At 38.2% G+C, this 20,038-nt stretch overlaps 1 protein-coding gene across 1 annotated transcript in view; it reads left to right on the forward strand.

Moving 5' to 3' along the window:
* Positions 1-12,049, forward strand: part of npc1 (Niemann-Pick disease, type C1) — a 31,132-nt gene extending 19,083 nt beyond the window's left edge. Inside the window, exons 16-25 of the mRNA XM_072440881.1 lie at positions 1,349-1,483; positions 1,563-1,652; positions 2,173-2,363; positions 2,433-2,548; positions 5,216-5,345; positions 6,060-6,245; positions 6,906-7,137; positions 8,962-9,075; positions 10,290-10,452; positions 10,973-12,049. Of these exons, the coding sequence (XP_072296982.1) occupies positions 1,349-1,483; positions 1,563-1,652; positions 2,173-2,363; positions 2,433-2,548; positions 5,216-5,345; positions 6,060-6,245; positions 6,906-7,137; positions 8,962-9,075; positions 10,290-10,452; positions 10,973-11,055 (1,440 nt within the window). The 3' untranslated portion in view covers positions 11,056-12,049. The remainder of the gene's footprint in view (positions 1-1,348; positions 1,484-1,562; positions 1,653-2,172; positions 2,364-2,432; positions 2,549-5,215; positions 5,346-6,059; positions 6,246-6,905; positions 7,138-8,961; positions 9,076-10,289; positions 10,453-10,972) is intronic.
* Positions 12,050-20,038: the final 7,989 nt, after the last annotated feature.

A 20,038-nucleotide genomic window follows, 5' to 3' on the forward strand; every position in this document is an offset into this window, starting at 1 on the left:
ATTTATTTCAGCAAATTATTTTATTTATTTTATTTATTTTTATTGTACAACTATCCCTATTTTTAACATTTATTGTAATATCTTCTGTATTTTTCTATTCATGGGTTTCTGCTTCCTGTTTTGAGGACTATTGTTGGATATATATATATATATATATATATATATCTATATATATCTATATATATATATATATATATATATATATATATATATATATATATATATATATATATATATATATATATATATATATATATATATATATAGATATATAGATATATATATCTATATATATAGATATATATATCTATATATATAGATATATATATATATATAGATATATATATATATATATAGATATATATATATATATATCTAGATATATATATATATATATATCTAGATATATATATATATATATATAGATATATATATATATATATATCTATATATATATATAGATATATATATATATATATATATATATATATATATATATATATCTATATATATATCTAGATATATATATATATATATATCCAACAATAGTCCTCAAAACAGGAAGCAGAAACCCATGAATAGAAAAATACAGAAGATATTACAATAAATGTTAAAAATAGGGATAGTTGTACAATAAAAATAAATAAAATAAATAAAATAATTTGCTGAAATAAATAAATAGCAGAATTAGTAGTTAGTTGGACCGCGACCATTGTGACATCCATAATTTGGGGGCTGGTGGGCTCGCTCGGAGCTAGCTCACGTCACAACAACACAACGAACGCAACGAAAAACGCTCAAATCCAGCCGAAAAAAGTCAAAAACAGTTGTATTAAAAAACTATTCCAGCGCGTGTCCCTATCGTACAATAAAATAGAAAAAATATACTAACTATATTTACAAAATATAGGAGATAAAGCACAATAAGTGTGAGAAAGAAGAGAGAGCGTTTACACCGGGCTGCCAGCTGTACCAGCGCCTTATGACGTAATCTACCTACATCTACCTACATCTACCTACATCTACATACATCTACATACATCTACATACATCTACATACATCTACATACAAGAATAAGTTGTTTTGAATGGTCAATTGCTAGGGCAACGGTGCTTATTATCACTCTGAAACCCATGGTCGCACTGTTTGATAGATTACGATCTGTGTAAATGTTATTATGTCAAGCTGTAATACACAAATGCCACGTCGAGTCTAAAAATTTTAAAATGTTTGAAAGAAAAAGCAGGTTTCGTATCTTTGGAAAACAGATTCTACTATTGCTAATATTCTGTTTTGATTCATTTCATTACCTGTCTTGACATATCCCGTGATCTTGTGTTTCAAAAGGGGAATCGCCTGGACATGTGCTGCTGTGTCAAACTCCCGGAGGGTCAGGAAACCAAAACCGAAGGCTGCCTCTTCAGATTTTTCAAGAAAGTCTACGCTCCGTTCGTTCTCTCCGAGTGGGTGCGGCCGATCGTCGTGAGTGCAGTTTGGAAACGCTCGTGTTTGATGTTCGCGCTGTTTGTTTCATCATTAAGAGTGGTTTGTTCTGGTTTAGGTGGCAGTATTCGTCGGGATGCTCTCCTTCAGCGTTGCCGTGGTGAATAAAGTCGAAGTCGGACTTGACCAGAAGCTCTCGATGCCCGATGTAAGAGCGACTTTGTGTTTTGTGATGTTATTTTGCCTCCTTAATCTTAGAAGAACACAATGCAACACCTAACTTTGATGTTTTTCATAATTTCAAAACTGAATTAAGTGCAACAGCAATGCAAAAATTACTTCCTGCCTTTTTTTATTAGGAAAAAAGAGACAAAACATGTCAGTTTCTCAGATTATTATTCAATACATATTCTGTGTTTGTTGATAAAACTTGACTTTCATAACTTCTGTGCAACAAATCGAAAAATGTTACTATTTTTTAGTGATATAACCGTGTCTTGACGAGACTTTGGCGTGAATCATTACTGTCATAATCCAAATGATTCAGATTTAATAGCGCTTTATAACAGTTATATCTATGTATCTTCTTGAATAATGCGCAACAAAACAAAACATTCACGTAAAGCAGCTTGTAATTCGATATATTCTGACATTTTAGTGTGTTTTTTGGTCTCTTTACGGCGTTATAATAATACACACGAACATAACCGCGCTCCTTCTTACTGCAGGATTCGTACGTACTGGATTACTTCAAAAACCTGTCCGAGTACCTCCACACCGGCGCCCCCGTGTACTTCGTGGTGGAGGACGGCCTCGACTACAGGAGCCTGGAGGGACAAAACGCCGTGTGCGGGGGAGTGGGCTGCAACAACGACTCTCTGGTGCAACAGGTCTACGCCGCGTCGCAGATCAGCAACTAGTAAGGCCCACGCTTCAGTCTGCTTCAGCTTCGAAGGGTTGAAAGAGGCTGAGAATGTGACTTTTGCAGCACCACGATGGCGTACACGCCGTCGTCATGGCTCGATGATTACTTCGACTGGGTGAAGCCGCGGTCCTCCTGCTGTCGCTTTTACAACGGCTCCGGGGCCTTCTGCAATGCCTCAGGTAATTCTGGATTCAATCGAAGAACTTTTATAAACAAGACATAAAACTCTTATAAACAAAACTCCTCTCATATTTTAATAGGGAATGGAGGAAAAAATATATAATAATAAGATAAAAATTTAAATACAAATACAATAATACAATAATAATATAATAATATAATAATAAAATAAATTAAAGTAAAAATATTTACATCAGTTATATGCACATGAATATGACGGTATTGCACATGAATATGACGGTATTTGGAAAGTATTTTAAAAACTCTTTCCCCAGTCCAATGTTGTTGTTATTATTACCGTAAAACTTTTGACAAAATGGAACAGGAAGTGTCATATTTCTCCTGTTATCTATTTATTGTCTGAAATTAGATGATAAGGTTTAGTGCAAATTACACATTTAATTCCACATATTTTGCCTAATGTCGATAACAATATTTAAAAATGATTAACAGGAATGAGCTGAAATGTGCCTGTAAAGGTTCAAGTATCACACAAAAACATGAATGAACCATAGAATTAACCACAAATGGGCAGAAATATAACTTATTCCCACTGTTTTTGAAGTATTTTTTTATATTTCTAATTGTAGACAATACACTTGAGACTCCAGTTTTGCATGTCTTTAACAAAATGTATTAAGACAAAATAAATACCGTATTTTCCGGACTATAAGTCACACCTTTTTTCATAGTTTTGGAGACTTATACTTATATTTATACTTGGTATGGTAAATCTCTCTCTTTCTACTGGTGTGTTTCCTGGTCCATTTAAACATGCCATAGTTGAGCCTTTACTGAAAAAAACAAACTTGGACCCGACAGACCCCAAAAGTTTCAGACCTATTTCAAAGCTCCCGTTCATGTCCAAAATCCTTGAGAAGGTGGTCTCTGAAAAGAGTCGTGAATGTTTGACTGATCAAGGAAATCTGACAATTGTTCAATCTGGTTTCCGCAAACATCATTATACGGAAACCGCATTGTTGAAAGTGTCCAGTGACATTATGATGTCTGCTGATTCTGGAAAATGCACGGTTTTAGTTCTGTTGGATCTGTCTGCAGCCTTTGACACTGTCGACCATCATATCCTGTTGAACAGACTGAGGGACCTGATTGGACTATCGGGGTCAGTTCTTCATTGGTTTTCCTCATATTTATCCGGTCGGAGCTTTAGTGTTGCTGCAAACCAAATAATGTCCGACTCAGCTGATCTGTTGTGTGGAGTTCCTCAGGGCTCCGTCTTGGGCCCCGTCCTATTTCTGCTTTATATAATTCCTCTGGGAATGATCATTAAAGAGTTTAGTGATGTGTCCTATCACCTGTTCGCTGACGATATTCAGCTCTATTGCTCTTTTAAACCTTCTGAGATCCAGAAGCTGAACTCCTTGGTCAGTTGTTTAGTGCAAATTAAACAATGGCTGAGTAAAAACTCGTTGCAGCTAAATGCTGACAAAACAGAAACTCTGATTATTGCCCCTGATGATGCCATTCCAGGGATAAACCAGTACTTGGGTGTTTTAGGTCAGACTGCTAAACCAAGTATTAGAAACTTGGGTGTTGTCTTTGACAAAGACATGTCTTTAGAGCACCACTCCAAGCTGTTGACGAGGAACTGTTTCTTTCAGTTGAGGAAAATCTCTAAGCTCAGGAAAATGGTGTCTCAAAATGACCTGGAACTTATAATTCATGCATTTGTGTCTTCATGTTAAGACTATTATAACAGTTTGTTTTCCTGTCTTAACAAGAAGGAACTCTCTCGTCTGCAGCTGGTCCAGAACTCTGCAGCGAGGATCTTGACCCGCACAAATAGAAGGGCCCACATTTCACCCATTCTTAAAGCCCTTCACTGGCTGCCGGTCTCCTACCGGATACAGTTTAAAATTATTGTTTTAACTTTTAGAGCTTTAAATGGTCAGGTCCCTCTGTACATCAGCGATCTGATAAAACCGTACGCTCCCTCTCGCTCTCTAAGGTCATTGGATCAGAAACTGTTGTTGGTGCCTCGCACCCGTTTTCGGACCAGAGGAGACAGATCCTTCCAGGCTGTTGCGCCCAGACTCTGGAACGATCTTCCGTTCTCCCTACGGTCACTGGACTCAGTTACTGCTTTTAAGGGTCAGCTTAAAACCTTTTTATTTAGTCAAGTCTTTTAAATGCACTTGTTTTAGGGACTGATTTTACTGTATATTGTTGTATATGTATTGTTCACTGTAAGTTTTCTGTGTTTTTATTGTTTTATTCTGTGTTTTGTGAAGCACTTTGTGACCTCTGTCTGTGAAAGGTGCTATATAAATAAAACTTACTTACTTACTTATACTTATACTCCAGAGGGACTTATATGTGATATTATTTGTTATTTTCACACTTGCAACTGCATTTCATACTCCAGTGCAATTTATATGTTTTTTTCTTCTCTATTATGTATTTTTTGGCTGGTGCAACTTATACTCCAGTGCAATTTATAGTCCGGAAAATACGGTATTTAAACGTGTTGTTCAGTGGATAATAAACTTTTACAAGCCTGCGTTATATTCTTAATCTTTCACAGAACAGAAGTAGAGCATGAAACAATGAACATATTAAACCATAACTGAAAACCGACAACAAACAAACAAACAAACAAACAAACGTCTTCCTTGTTGTTAAATCGGCTGCATCTTTTCTCTCAGTGGTGGATCCGTCTTGTGTCCACTGTCGGCCCATGACCCCTGAAGGAAAGCAGCGACCGACCGGAGAAGACTTCATGCACTTTCTACCAATGTTTTTGTCCGACAACCCCAACCCCAAGTGTGGAAAAGGGTAATTGTTGTTTTTTTTATCACATTTGTTTCTCCATAATCATGATTTCACGATTGATGGCTGGATTCAAAGTAAAAAGGTGCAACATTTCTGCTGATATCGCTTTGCCTGGAATGTTCCCTGACATCACAAGTACAGGAGTTTTTTATTGCCAAAATTCAGATGATAATCGAGACTAAAACTAGTGTCAAAACGAGATTCATTTGAACAATGCACACACAAAAATCACAAACTGGACAAAATTTTACTTTTATTTACATTTTTAAAAGAATCTTGAGCTAGTATTAGTATTTTAATTTTAATATTTATTTATTTCATTCATAACATATAAAATACATTAACAGTGACTTACGGTTACACAAAGAATGAATGAAAAGGAGCAGAAAGAAGAGCAATATTTTTACAAATCAATAATAATACAATAATCAGTCCATTGTCTAAAAAAAAAAGTGTTTCTGTTTTTCATTATCGTTGTGGTATTGAGCCTATTCTTTAGTATTGAAATATAGTTTGACATTTTACACTACTGTCCACTCCTCTTCGCTTGACCTGATTTGCTCGTCTCCATGGAGATAAAGCCATACTGCGATCCTTTCCGGGCAAAGCACTAACATCTCCATCACTCCAGAGAAATCGCCTCTAAAGTATATTGTATCATTCATTCTTGGTTCAAACCTTCTGTCCTGACGGCGTCTGTGTTTCCTCTGGTTCCAGTGGTCACGCGGCCTACGCTTCAGCCGTGGACCTGCTGAAGAACGGGACAGAGGTCGGAGCCACGTACTTCATGACGTACCACACCATTCTGAAGGAGTCTCCGGATTACATCACCGCGCTGAAAATGGCCCGCGACCTCGCCCGGAACATCAGCGACACCGTGAACCACAAGGTGTTTGCCTACAGGTACGTGCTCTTCGCTTCTACACATGTAAAGGTAAAATAAGACTTAAAAATACTAATAATCGCTACAGACAAGTGGACAATGTATGTATTAAAATTCAGTTGTATCATTAAGTAAAGTGCAATTATGTTATACAGACAGTAACACAACTCTGTGAATTTTGTCCTCTCAAATATTAGTTTTTGTCTGTTTTGTTTTTTTTGCTGACTAAAACTAAATAAATACTGACCAAAACATCGACTAAAATCATGACTAAAAGTGGATATTTTCATTGACTAAAAGTACTGATATTTTCGCCAATGAATAAAAACTAAACACAAACTAATGGAGAGACTAGACTTTCACACAATCATCATGGTTAAATTAAATAAATAGTTTCTAATTGACTAAAACTATACTTAGTGGACTAAATTAGCATTACATTAAAATGTCTGTTTCAAACTTATTCATGAGTTTCAAGTGACATTTTGAGAACCTTTCACCATTCAGTCTTCAAAAGATTGACTAGTATTTGTAATAGTTAATTCCTCATCACTCTGAAACCCATATTTACAATCAAAAGAACATTTCTGACAGATATGTAGCGTGTGCCTCGTGCCTCCAGGTCACAGTGTAGCGCTCGTAGTGATCCATGCTCTTCTTTTCCATCCTCCTCGCCTCAGTGTCTTCTACGTCTTCTACGAGCAGTACCTGACCATCACCTACGACACGGCTCTGAACCTGTGCGTGTCGCTGCTCGCCATCTTCATGGTGACGGCGGTGCTGCTGGGCTTCGAGCTGTGGTCGGCCGTGCTCGTCAGCTGCACCATCGCCATGATCCTGGTCAACATGTTCGGCGTCATGTGGCTCTGGAGCATCAGCCTCAACGCCGTCTCGCTGGTCAACCTGGTCATGGTGAGAATCCTGCCGGGAAGTCGGGGTTTACAGTTTATGGATGTTGTTTCGAGTTGTCCGTGTAATCCCTCCAAAGAAGAAGGGAATTAAAACTATTGGGCAAAAAATGAACACGCATTGAGACGATCCTTGTTCAAATACTGTCTCTGTTTACTTTGCACAGTACAATTTTGTTTTATTTACAGGATATGAAAGATGAAAAAGTCAAATTTGCAAAACCAAAACACTACCGTATTTTTCCGGAGTACAAGTCGCACCAGAGTACAAGTCGCACCAGAGTACAAGTCGCACCAGAGTACAAGTCGCACCAGAGTACAAGTCGCACCAGAGTACAAGTCGCACCAGAGTACAAGTCGCACCAGAGTACAAGTCGCACCAGAGTACAAGTCGCACCAGAGTACAAGTCGCACCAGAGTACAAGTCGCACCAGAGTACAAGTCGCCGCACCAGAGTACAAGTCGCCGCACCAGAGTACAAGTCGCCGCACCAGAGTACAAGTCGCCGCACCAGAGTACAAGTCGCCGCACCAGAGTACAAGTCGCCGCACCAGAGTACAAGTCGCCGCACCAGAGTACAAGTCGCCGCACCAGAGTACAAGTCGCCGCACCAGAGTACAAGTCGCCGCACCAGAGTACAAGTCGCCGCACCAGAGTACAAGTCGCCGCACCAGAGTACAAGTCGCCGCACCAGCCAAAAAATGCATAATAGAGAAGAAAAAAAACAGATTTAAGTCGCACTGGAGTATAAGTCGCACCAAACTATGACTTATAGTCCGGAAAATACGGTATATTCCAGGGAATCTCTCTTGAATGAGAAGCAACACAGTCCAGAGGATGAATAAATGCTTCTAACATAATATGTTAGAAGCATTTATTCATCATTATGTTAAAAACACACTACAAAAGGCTCAGAACAATCAACAATAAAAACATTAACCCTGTTGATTGTCCACTTGAGAGAATTCAGTGAGTTATTATAATGATTGATAATTACGAACCAATACAAGTTGATGTTAATTTCATGCCATAATTTGGAGACGATTATAAAACAATGCGTTACATTTTGGAGCGTGAATTCTATATATTTAGTGTCCAGCAGTGCAGCCGTGGAGTCTTCAAAGTGTTTTAAAAGTATTACATTTGATGGAGTGGAAAGCATTAAATGTCAAGTGTAATGGTCTTAAACGTTTAATCGCAGTAATAATATATTTTTAGAATATTTTTTATGATTACATTTATCCACTTGCAAAAATTAAATGTCTGTTTTTTACAATCATAATTACAGAATATTCTAGACTAATCTTAATGATATTGCATTAACATCTTAGATTTATGTAATATGTTCCATAACGCTATATTAATTGGCTTGGAGATTACAGTTAAAGACATTAACTATAATAAGATAAGATATTCCTTTATTGTCCACACATGGGGAAATTTCATTGTTGCAACGCAGTTAGATACAGAGGAAAAGGACAGATAACTTACAGGAAGTTTAAAAATAAAATAAAAATAAAATAATCTTAGTATTATTAACAATACAGTACAATCAGTATTAATGCATCATTTTAATTTGTTTTATTTTGTTTTATTTTGCTTTTAGTGAGTTTTCATCCACACATTTGCACACATTACATACATACAAACAAACAAACAAACACATTAAAAACCATCAAAGAAGTAACAACATTAACACACACAACACACACTGTTCACTGTGTAATTTGATCTTTTTTCCTAATGCAAAAAAAGGGCCTGGCTGGAATAAAACTTTACCTAAATGATATTTGAAAAGTCTTTCAAAAGTACTACTGTGTTGTTGCAGAGTTGTGGCATCTCGGTGGAGTTCTGCAGTCACATCGTGCGGGCGTTCAGCGTCAGCGTGAAGAGCAGCCGGGTGGAGCGAGCGCAGGAGGCTCTGGCCACCATGGGCAGCTCTGTAAGTCACGCTTCCACCATCCTTCATTTCCTCACATTCAAAACACCGTGAAATGATGTTAGAACTCAATATGTTACAGTGCCTTAAATCTGTGACTCCTGACAGTCTTCATGTGGGGTTTATATAGTCTAGAGCTGGCGATCATTTTGCTAATTGATTTAGTCTAGTCTTTCGATTAATCAATTACGGTATTTGTTTAGAAAGCAATAGTCCTGTGCTGAAAATACTTTTACAAAATGTGACCCAGATGAAGCTGAGGTGAAGAAAACACTCTTTAATGTGCTCCACCAGGATCCTCACTCAATTCATACAGTTTTCACGTCATTTTTATGGAATTACAGCTCAATTTCAGTCATAAAGCTTCTTTTCTAAGCTCGTGGCATCTTTTGGAAGCTAGATAAAAACAAGTTCACGATTATTCTAAATTACCTGACGGTTATTTAAATCATTGATTAACGTTGCAGCGCTAAAGTTCATATAAAGATGACTAAAACTAACTAAATAAAACCGTATATTTGAAGTAAAAGTGTATTATTTTAGGTTAAACGTGTTCAGACGATAGAGATTTTTAGCAAACTGATGTGTTTCCTTCTTCACTGCTTCAGCCAAAAGACTTTGAATACATTTAGCATTTAATCTCCGTTAGATTATTCTGTCAGAATACGAACAGAACTGTATAAGTGTGCACTGCCTGTAGTGGAATTGTAAAAAGGAAGTGCTTTAGTAACAGTTTATTATTACATTTGCTATTCTTGCACTTTGCAGCTGAGAACCGACTGTAATTCTATTAAAAAAAATCATATCACGTCCGATGACAATAATGTGATCTTATTGTATCTTCTCTTATCATTTAGTGTAATAAAACGCATGAGTTTAGCGCGGCTGCTAAACAAATGCTGTCGCAGTGATTCAGTAAAACATTACTCACATGTATCTCACTAAAGAAGCTGAAAAAACACCAGACTTCTATTTATTATTCGCTGTTTTGGTCTGGCTGTGTTGAGTCAGCGGATTTGTAATTTATGTCTGAAAAATGCAGGCAAAGGAATGTTGATGTTAAAACGCGTCAATATGTTCTGCCAACTCGTGCAAGAATCATCCATTTCACAATTTGCAGACATTATCCTGCAGTAAATAAATGCAGCTGTTGCCATTTGCTAATTGCAACGACTCAAATGTTTTTTTTGATTGTTTTTTGACCGTTTGCATTGCAGGTGTTCAGTGGAATCACGTTGACAAAGTTCGGAGGGATCCTGATCTTGGCCCTGTCCAAGTCCCAGATCTTCCAGGTGTTTTACTTCAGGATGTACCTGGCCATCGTGCTCCTGGGGGCCACACACGGACTCATCTTCCTCCCTGTGCTCCTCAGCTATATAGGTCAGTGCAACCAGGCGAGCAATGAAGTACACTTCAGGGCAAATGAACACGCATTGAGACGATCCTTGTTCAAATACTGTCTCCGTTTACTTTGCGCAGTACAATTTTGTTTTATTTACAGGATAATGAAAGAAGAAAAAGTCAAATTGGCAAAACCAAAACACTACTGTACTTTCCGGACTATAAATCGCTTCGGAGTATAAGTTGCACCAGCCAAAAAATGCATAATAGAGAAGAAAAAAACATATATAAGTCGCACCAGCCAAAAAATGCTTAATAAACATACATAAGTCGCACTGGAGTATAAGTCGCACCAAACTATGACTTGTATTCCGGAAAATAAAGATTCCCTGGAATATACCGTAGACTTTTTGTCTTTTTGAATGAGAAGCAACACAATCCAGATGATGAATAAATGCTTCTAACATTAAAAACACACTATGAAATGCTCAGAACAATCAACAATAAAAACATTAACCCCGGTCTATGTCGATGTAACGTATACGTTTGTTTTTCACAGGTCCCTCGGCCAACAAGGCCAAGGTGGCGGCAGCAAACATACGGTTCGCCGGAACAGAAAGGGAACATCTGCTGAACTATTAGCCAAACGGACTCTGAAGTGACTTTGTGGAGTGGGTTTCTGTGATTACTTACACTCATCGTCTCATCGCCGCTGATATGCACAGGCTAACTCAGGATTATACGCCTCATACTGCGTCGTCTCTCCTCAAAAAACAATCAAAGGACCAAAGCAGGACTGTAGATTGACATTATGGTTCGTCTCGAGTGTTGAAATACACGAGAAACGACTGGGAAAAGGTGTTAGAAGTAGGAGAGACGCCACTCGCAAAACTGCATTCAAAACCTCATCGTTTCAATGCTAACGGTTTGATTATGTACAGGTTATAAAGGGTAATAAGGAGGATTTGTTTTGTGTTTTGTTTTTAAGAACTGTACAAGAAGAAATTGTGTTTTTAAAGCTATTTAACAGTTTGTATTCTGACTTGAACTCGGCACAATCGGACCTGAGATGAACCCTGGACATTGTGTTCTCATGTTAGACGTAGCATCTGCACCAAGTACTAACACTTCTGCTTCCTGATGTGGTTTAGATCGTAAACCCTTCACTGCTTTTTAATGTTCGAACGGCTCCTTTTGTAAGACACCGCTCATGTTTTAGCTTGTTGCCCTCTCAGCCCAGAATAGGTGTCCACAGGCTGCAGTGTGGGCGTCTGGCATTTGTGTCCAAGCTGCACCCACGGGCTCCCATTGTACTCGTCTGAAATCACATCTACATTTGTGCGTCGTTTTCTGTTGTATTTGGTTGTTTTTAAAGAAATGTCTGCAGATTGAAGTTAAATTGTTGTATGTTGTGTTGTGTTCCCAGTTACTGAAGAAAACTGTCTTTTGTATTCTCACCCGACACAGGACTTCATCATCCACAAACTCTGAGCACCGGTGCAGTCCCATGCGGGTGTTGTAACTTATTTTTTTATTACATAATTATATTTGTTGTATTGATATAACGTTTGTCCAATTTGTCCATGCAATATGTTTTAAAAGAAAGAAATTGGCTTCAATAAAACCTGACACTGTTGACTTGTTTCCTCTGCAGTTTGGTTTGTTTGTTGATTAATCTTTATGAACAGAGGGATTGTTGCCCTAATGTTAAACTTCATTAAACTGTGTTAAATACTAAAGTAACTGAAGAACATTATCCGTGCACTGCATCATGAAAAACTTAAACTTAAAAACTAGCTTTGTTAGTTTTAACTTTCATTCAATAATTGCATTCATAGTCCGCTATGTCAAACCTGTATCTATATTCTCTAGTGCTTTTGGCCTTTAGTCCTTTAGTCGGTCGATGATGTTTTATTCTGTGTACAAACTGTGTGTACTTTATTTATTTAGATTACAAGGCTTTGTATGTGACGGCAGCAGAAAGAAGGTGAGTCAATCCGTCTTTTACATAAATAAGAGACCGTTTCCTCATACTTTTCTGTATAAATAGTCTTATTGTGAGTGCAAATAACTGCTCAGATCAGAGCGATACAGACATGTTTTGTCAGTTTCACATTACTGTTCTCTTTGGTCGACTAATCGATCGACACGGCACGTCTTTAGTCAACCACAGCCCTAATATTCCCACACAAACCAGATAATAATCATCTAATCATTAACCACAATACTTGTGGTGATACTGCAAAGCGGCCAGTAGGGGGCGCTTCTGCCCTCCTGCTCTGGTGCACTTTGCAGCAGCTCTGTGCAGCAGCTCTGTGCAATGACTGACCTGATTTCCATTTAGAAGAAACTCATATGTCTTTAGGCGCGTGCGTGTGAGAGTGTGAGAACAGGCTGCAGCTCTGAAGTTCAGAGTCAGCACAAAACCTTTCCTCCCGTCACTGAAACACGCTGAGCTGAAGCTTTTCTCCACCTAACCTCCATCACTCGTGTGTCTCCTTTGGACTGTGTTGATGTTGTGTCCAGTATTTGTTGTCACACACAGGTCCAGCTCATGACTTATTGATGCTGAGGCCGCTGAGAGCTCACGCTGTCTCTGAGTCTGTCCCGGGGCCAAGACAGTAAAATATTCATGTCCCCCACAAGTCTGCTCCAGTCCTGGTGTGCAGGAGAGACCAGGGGGGCACCAGGAGAGACCAGGGGGGCACCAGGAGAGACCAGGGGGGCACCAGGAGAGACCAGGGGGGACCAGGAGGGACCAGGGGGGCACCAGGAGGGCACCAGGAGGGACCAGGGGGGACGAGGAGGGACCAGGGGGGCACCAGGAGAGACCAGGGGGGAACCAGGAGGGACCAGGAGGGACCAGGGGGGACCAGGGGGGCACCAGGGGGGACCAGGGGGGCACCAGGAGAGACCAGGGGGGACCAGGGGGGCACCAGGAGGGACCAGGAGGGACCAGGGGGGACGAGGAGGGACCAGGGGGGCACCAGGAGAGACCAGGGGGGAACCAGGAGGGACCAGGAGGGACCAGGGGGGACCAGGGGGGCACGAGGGGGGACCAGGGGGGCACGAGGGGGGACCAGGGGGGCACGAGGGGGGACCAGGGGGGCACGAGGGGGGACCAGGGGGGCACCAGGAGGGACCAGGGGGGAGCAGGAGGGACCAGGGGGGCACCAGGAGGGGACCAGGGGGGCACCAGGAGAGACCAGGGGGGAACCAGGAGGGACCAGGAGGGACCAGGGGGGCACGAGGGGGGACCAGGGGGGGACCAGGAGAGACCAGGGGGGAACCAGGAGGGACCAGGAGGGACCAGGGGGGCACGAGGGGGGACCAGGGGGGGACCAGGGGGGCACCAGGGGGGCACCAGGAGGGACCAGGGGGGAGCAGGAGGGACCAGGAGAGACCAGGGGCTGCAGTAGAGACCAGGAGGGACTCAGGAATGCGTTACGTAGGAACCACCTCAGTTTGACCTCATACATTACTGTTCAACTGCACAAATGCACAGAGCATTACAATTAGGATTAAACCTTGAACTAAACATGGACCAGGGACACAAGAAATCAGTTTTGTCATGATATGATAATTGTAAGTCAGGAATGTAAAGGATGCACTTTCCAGACATTATGGGAAATGAAGTTTGCATGTTCTCTCTGTGTCTGGGTGAGTTTCCTCGCACTTGACCTAACCTGGCACATTAATCCTGCATATTCACTGCAAATCATAAATGTATTTCAAGATCTGGAGAAGGGTTCTGTTCCGGTCGTCCATTGAGGTGTGGCACAACACGGGAGCAGAGGAGGAGACTAACAAAATACTAAAGTACACAAGTTAGGTGCATGTACGGATGCTTTTTCTTCTTTTACTTTGCTTAAGAGCAGGTATTTGTACTTTCTACTAAAGGTACTTTATGTGTGGTTTAGGGGTTATTTTTAAGCACATTCACAGGTTTTGATTTGAAGTCTTAGTAATAACTTTAACAAAAACAAAAGTATACAAAAAATCGAGAAACATTGAGAAAAAGAGTGCTTTTTACTCTAAAAGTACTTTTTCAAACATGTACTGACTTTTACTGAAGTAGATTTTATATGTGATGATTTTACTTTTACATCAGTACATATTACACTGTATTTTAATGTAAGTAATACAATTGTGTACTTTCTTCACCACTGTTTGGATGGTGAGTTATTGTTCACTTTTCAACTTTTTTTCAGTACATTAAATCAAGTATCACATTTTACTTTTACAATTTTTGAAACAAGTATATGCATATTGTAAGTATTTCTTCTTAGTTTGTCTCCTTTAAGCCTACATAAAAACAACAATGCCTTTACTTGTTTTACTATGTCACATTAGTAGCTGTGTGATTAGTAGAGTGTTTTTGAGGTACATGATGGATATTGAACGTGGTCAGGGATTGAGCTCCAACACAGTTCAATTGAAAAACAATAATACGTTTGTTGCTTTGAGGCTCGTGAAGAGTTATTTCCTGTGTCTGAGCAATGTCTCATAGAAGCATTAAATGTCCCATAAACTATTCAAAAGTCCAACCCCCAAGATTTACACACAAGGATCCAAGCGGTCGATTCATTTACAACTTCCCCTGAAAAATATGTTACTGTGAGGGGGAAACTTTAGGGTAAAAAGTAACTGATTTGAATAGAGAATAAAGATGTTAATATCCCACATGAGCAAATAAGATTTTACTAGACACTCTTTGGGAGAAACCATAAAATTCACTCATTTACAGAAAAAGTCAGGTATTTTTTTTTTTTTTCTCTTTTTTTTTAATGATTTTATTTGATTTATTTATTTATTTATTTATTTTTTTTGAAACTTTATTCTTGCTATGTGGTTGCATCTCCACAAACCTGACTGGTACTTGGCTTGGAGGAGCCTGCACCTGCTGGTTTCCAAGTACATGTTGTTCCTTTAGCTAGATTATTATATATTTATGTGGCATAAAACCTCTGCATGACAACCGTTCAGAAGTTTGGTACGAACTGTCTGTTTCCATGGAATTATGCAGAAAGTTACACACTGTGCCTTTAAATGGAGCCGTTGAAGTTATTTAATCTGGTCATCAATAGATGCAAATTCACTATTATTTAAACGTGTAAATTATGATCAGTTTTGGTTATTTAACGGTTTTTGCCCTGAAATAAAAGTGTATGTTTCTGCGTGTCATGTCTGTCCGTAAAAGCAGCATGAATAAATGAGGAGAGGCATTTAATGGCCCACTTTGCGTCAGTGGTTTTGGGTTTCGCCGCTCGGTGTCTGAAATGGACTCTGGAGTGGAACAAAGGGCTTCGGTAACGCCACTGGTCAGATTTTCACCTGCCGAGCCCCGAACCAGGCGAAAAAACACAAAAATACTGCCGTTTGAATTATGTTCTTCTCTCAAACGCCACTCATTCCTCTTTAATCAAAATCAATCAAAAGCTTCATGGGCCGTAAAGTAGTTATTACATCAGCCTCACATCAAGACAGTTCTGGGTTCGATTCCCTTGTACTGGGACCTTTCTGTGTGGAGTTTGCATGTTCTCTCTGTGCATTGTTGCTTGTAACGTTAAACCAGTGACCTTTGTGGTTTATGGCTAATTCTGACATAATAATGCAGTTAATGATGCAGTTTAATGTCTGCGTATTGTGCATTTAACTTTTCTCTTGACATTTATGACCGGTTTAAGGATTATTTAAATTGAAACAAGAAAACAAAACTACCAGACGAGCAATTTTCTAAACCCACTGGAAACAATTTAGATTTGTAAGAAGATGAGATATGTGGAAACAAGTGAAAAATACCTTGAAATAAATAGATTGAATACATAAACACACTTATAAATAACACAAATCTGATCATCAAAAGACTGGTGACGTGTCAATGTAACTTGTATTTGGAAGATAAAGCACAGCTCATTTTAACACAACTTTCCATCTATTTCCTTTTTGTCTTTGCCACATAATTTGCCTTTTTTCCCATCATTTCCTTTGTCAACACCTGTGATCACTCAAATCGTCGACGTTTCAATAATCTCATAACTCGATGACGATGGGATTTGAGCTGTGCGTGTAAACGGAGCCGGTGTCATGGGCCCTTCACCGTTTCCGTGGTGATAGTGGCATGTGCTGACTGTGTTTTCATGTGCTGGTGTTGACAGTGAGCCGAGGAAAAGCCCTGAGTCACAGTTGGATGACAGGAAGAGCCTGACATTGTGTTAAAGGAATACTCTGAATCTTTTCACTCTGCCTGTGGACTCAGGAAGGCCCTCAGGCAGCCGGGGGGCATTAGTCTGTCAATGCGGGGGACTTTGCCACGTATGCTGCTGCTGCTGCTGCTGCTGCTGCTGCTGCTGCTGCTGTTGAGTGTGGGCTTGTTTTGATGGCTGCACCAATCAGGCCGGGACTGTTTGTGGACTGTTTGTGCCATGTTTACACTCTACAATCTGTGTTGGGACGTCCCACGACAGAATCACTGAGCTCAAGAGCTGGTTAAGTTCAATAGAATGTTTTAAAGTGGCAGAATGTGCAACAAGCTTGACAGGTTTCTTCTTGTTTTTGAACGTGGTCTTTGATTTAAGGCCCTGAACCTGAGTTTAAGCCATGAGTGAGGGACATATATAGCGTGTTAGCTCTTCTTTCCCTCTAGATATGCAGCACCAGGACTAAGAAACATGTCTGATACAATATGATAGTAAATAAAGATGCAAGACACAAACTACAGTAACAAACATGTGGTCGATATGCATAAAATATGATGGACCAATGCATTAATGTACTAATGGTTATGTTCCCATGATGGATAAAGGATTAGTTATGGGGAACTCATGATATGGTTATAATATAAATGGTTAATGGTTGTTGTGAGTGAATCATGATGAACTAATACATGAATACATTATAACAATATTAGAGTTTAACCATTATGGGTAAATGATTAGTCAGTTTAATATAGGATTCATGTATGAGTCATGTGATGTAATGAGTTCATGGTTAATACATGAGTCATAATCAATGAATGCATGACAGTAATATTATTATAATGCGTTTTGTCATTTGGAGAGTCCTTAAATGATCCTCAGCAATACGCAGCAACACTATGGCAAGTATCGCAATATCACTCCAATACCAAGTTTTTCTATTATAAAATTCATTGAAACTCCTGTGCTAAAAAATATTAATATAATTTTTTAGCACAGGAGTTTCAATGAATTTTATATTAATTTATATCATGTGCTGATAAACTGAAATATACAGAAGATTTGATTAAAAACAGCACATTTTTTGCCTATGCCTGGTCACTATCACAATATTGACATTTTAGTATTGATCTGCAACTTTGTAAATGTAATTATGAACTTTAAAACAAATTTCACCAGTGCAAATGTCCTGCACAGATGACATTCCACTGCGTTCATCCTGAGCCTTTCCCAGTACGTTCGAGGTGTATCTTTGACAAAACCCACAGAAAACAAGACCCAGTGTTTTGAGCGTGAACAAGGAGAAGTTTATTTACACACACACAGGTGACATCGCCCGTGAGCTCCTCCCCGTTTTACTAAAAAAGCTACATCTTTGGACTCATTGCAAATAGAAAAGAGCTTAGTATTCTTACACTTTAAATCACTCCCGACATGCTTCCTCCGGTACAATTTGGTTTAAGTGATCATTCTAATTACCTCAAGCGGCATCGGTAACACAGTTCAAGTATTCCTGCTCCCAAAGGCAACTCCATCATGAAATACAATTAAGACACATGCCAGATTTGTTTGCTTTTAAGAGATTAGCATTAGCAATCGCAATGAAATGTATAGATTGTGTGAAACGTGTTACTAATATCCCTTATTGTGAGAAGCCAAACCAAGAGTAATGCTGGAAGAGCGTGTCCTGCGTTTGGACACTTGAGAAGCACTTCATTTCTAAACGTAAGACTGCATCAGGAGGGACGTGGTGAGGGCAGAGGACGTACGAGCTCAGACCATGTTTGAGGGAGAAGCAGACAGAATGTATCCTCAGACTTTATTACGATTCACGGCAGAAGTCGGTGTTTTTAGTCTAACGCAGAAAAGTGCGGCTTTTCGCCGTTTGAAAATCTATTGTGGCGCCAAAACGACTGACAAAAAGAATTATAATGACGTTAACTATTCAGGATTATCCATGGAACGCAAAATAATGTATACTTTAATTTACTTTATTGCTAAAATAGTTAAATACCCTGTTCTTTTGTGTTCTAGCACCAACATGACTGAAGCAAATCATGTATTACTGTAATAAAACATGTATTACTGTAATAGAACATCATGTATTACTGTAATAGAACATCATGTATTACTGTAATAGAACATCATGTATTACTGTAATAGAACATCATGTATTACTGTAATAGAACATGTATTACTGTAATAAAACATGTATTACTGTAATAGAACATGTATTACTGTAATAGAACATCATGTATTACTGTAATACATCATGTATTACTGTAATAGAACATGTATTACTGTAATAGAACATCATGTATTACTGTAATAGAACATCATGTATTACTGTAATACATCATGTATTACTGTAATAAAACATGTATTACTGTAATAAAACATGTATTACTGTAATAAAACATGTATTACTGTAATAAAACATGTATTACTGTAATAAAACATGTATTACTGTAATAAAACATGTATTACTGTAATAAAACATGTATTAACATGTATTACTGTACTAAAACATCATGTATCACTGTAATAAAACATGTATTACTGTAATAAAACATGTATTACTGTAATAGAACATCATATATTACTGTAATAGAACATCATGTATTACTGTAATAGAACATCATGTATTACTGTAATAGAACATCATGTATTACTGTAATAGAACATCATGTATTACTGTAATAGAACATCATGTATTACTGTAATAAAACATCATGTATTACTGTAATAAAACATCATGTATTACTGTAATAAAACATCATGTATTACTGTAATAAAACATCATGTATTACTGTAATAAAACATCATGTATTACTGTAATAAAACATCATGTATTACTGTAAAACATCATGTATTACTGTAATAAAACACCATGTATTACTGTAATAAAACATCATGTATTACTGTAATAAAACATGTATTACTGTAATAAAACATGTATTACTGTAATAAAACATGTATTACTGTAATAAAACATCATGTATTACAACATGTATTACTGTAATAAAACATGTATTACAACATGTATTAACATGTATTACTGTAATAAAACATCATGTATTACTGTAATAAAACATCATGTATTACTGTAATAAAACATCATGTATTACTGTAATAAAACATGTATTACTGTAATAAAACATGTATTACTGTAATAAAACATCATGTATTACTGTAATAAAACATCATGTATTACTGTAATAAAACATGTATTACTGTAATAAAACATGTATTAACATGTATTACTGTAATAAAACATCATGTATTATTGTAATAAAACATCATGTATTACTGTAATAAAACATATTACTGTAATAAAACAATGTAGTACTGTAATACATCATGTATTACTGTAATAAAACATGTATTACAACATGTATTACTGTAATAAAACATGTATTACAACATGT

Source organism: Eucyclogobius newberryi, unplaced genomic scaffold (assembly GCF_026437365.1).
Source record: "Eucyclogobius newberryi isolate DKJ021-1_F unplaced genomic scaffold, fEucNew1.0.hap1 SCAF_12, whole genome shotgun sequence".
Taxonomy (NCBI): Eukaryota; Metazoa; Chordata; class Actinopteri; order Gobiiformes; family Gobiidae; genus Eucyclogobius; species Eucyclogobius newberryi.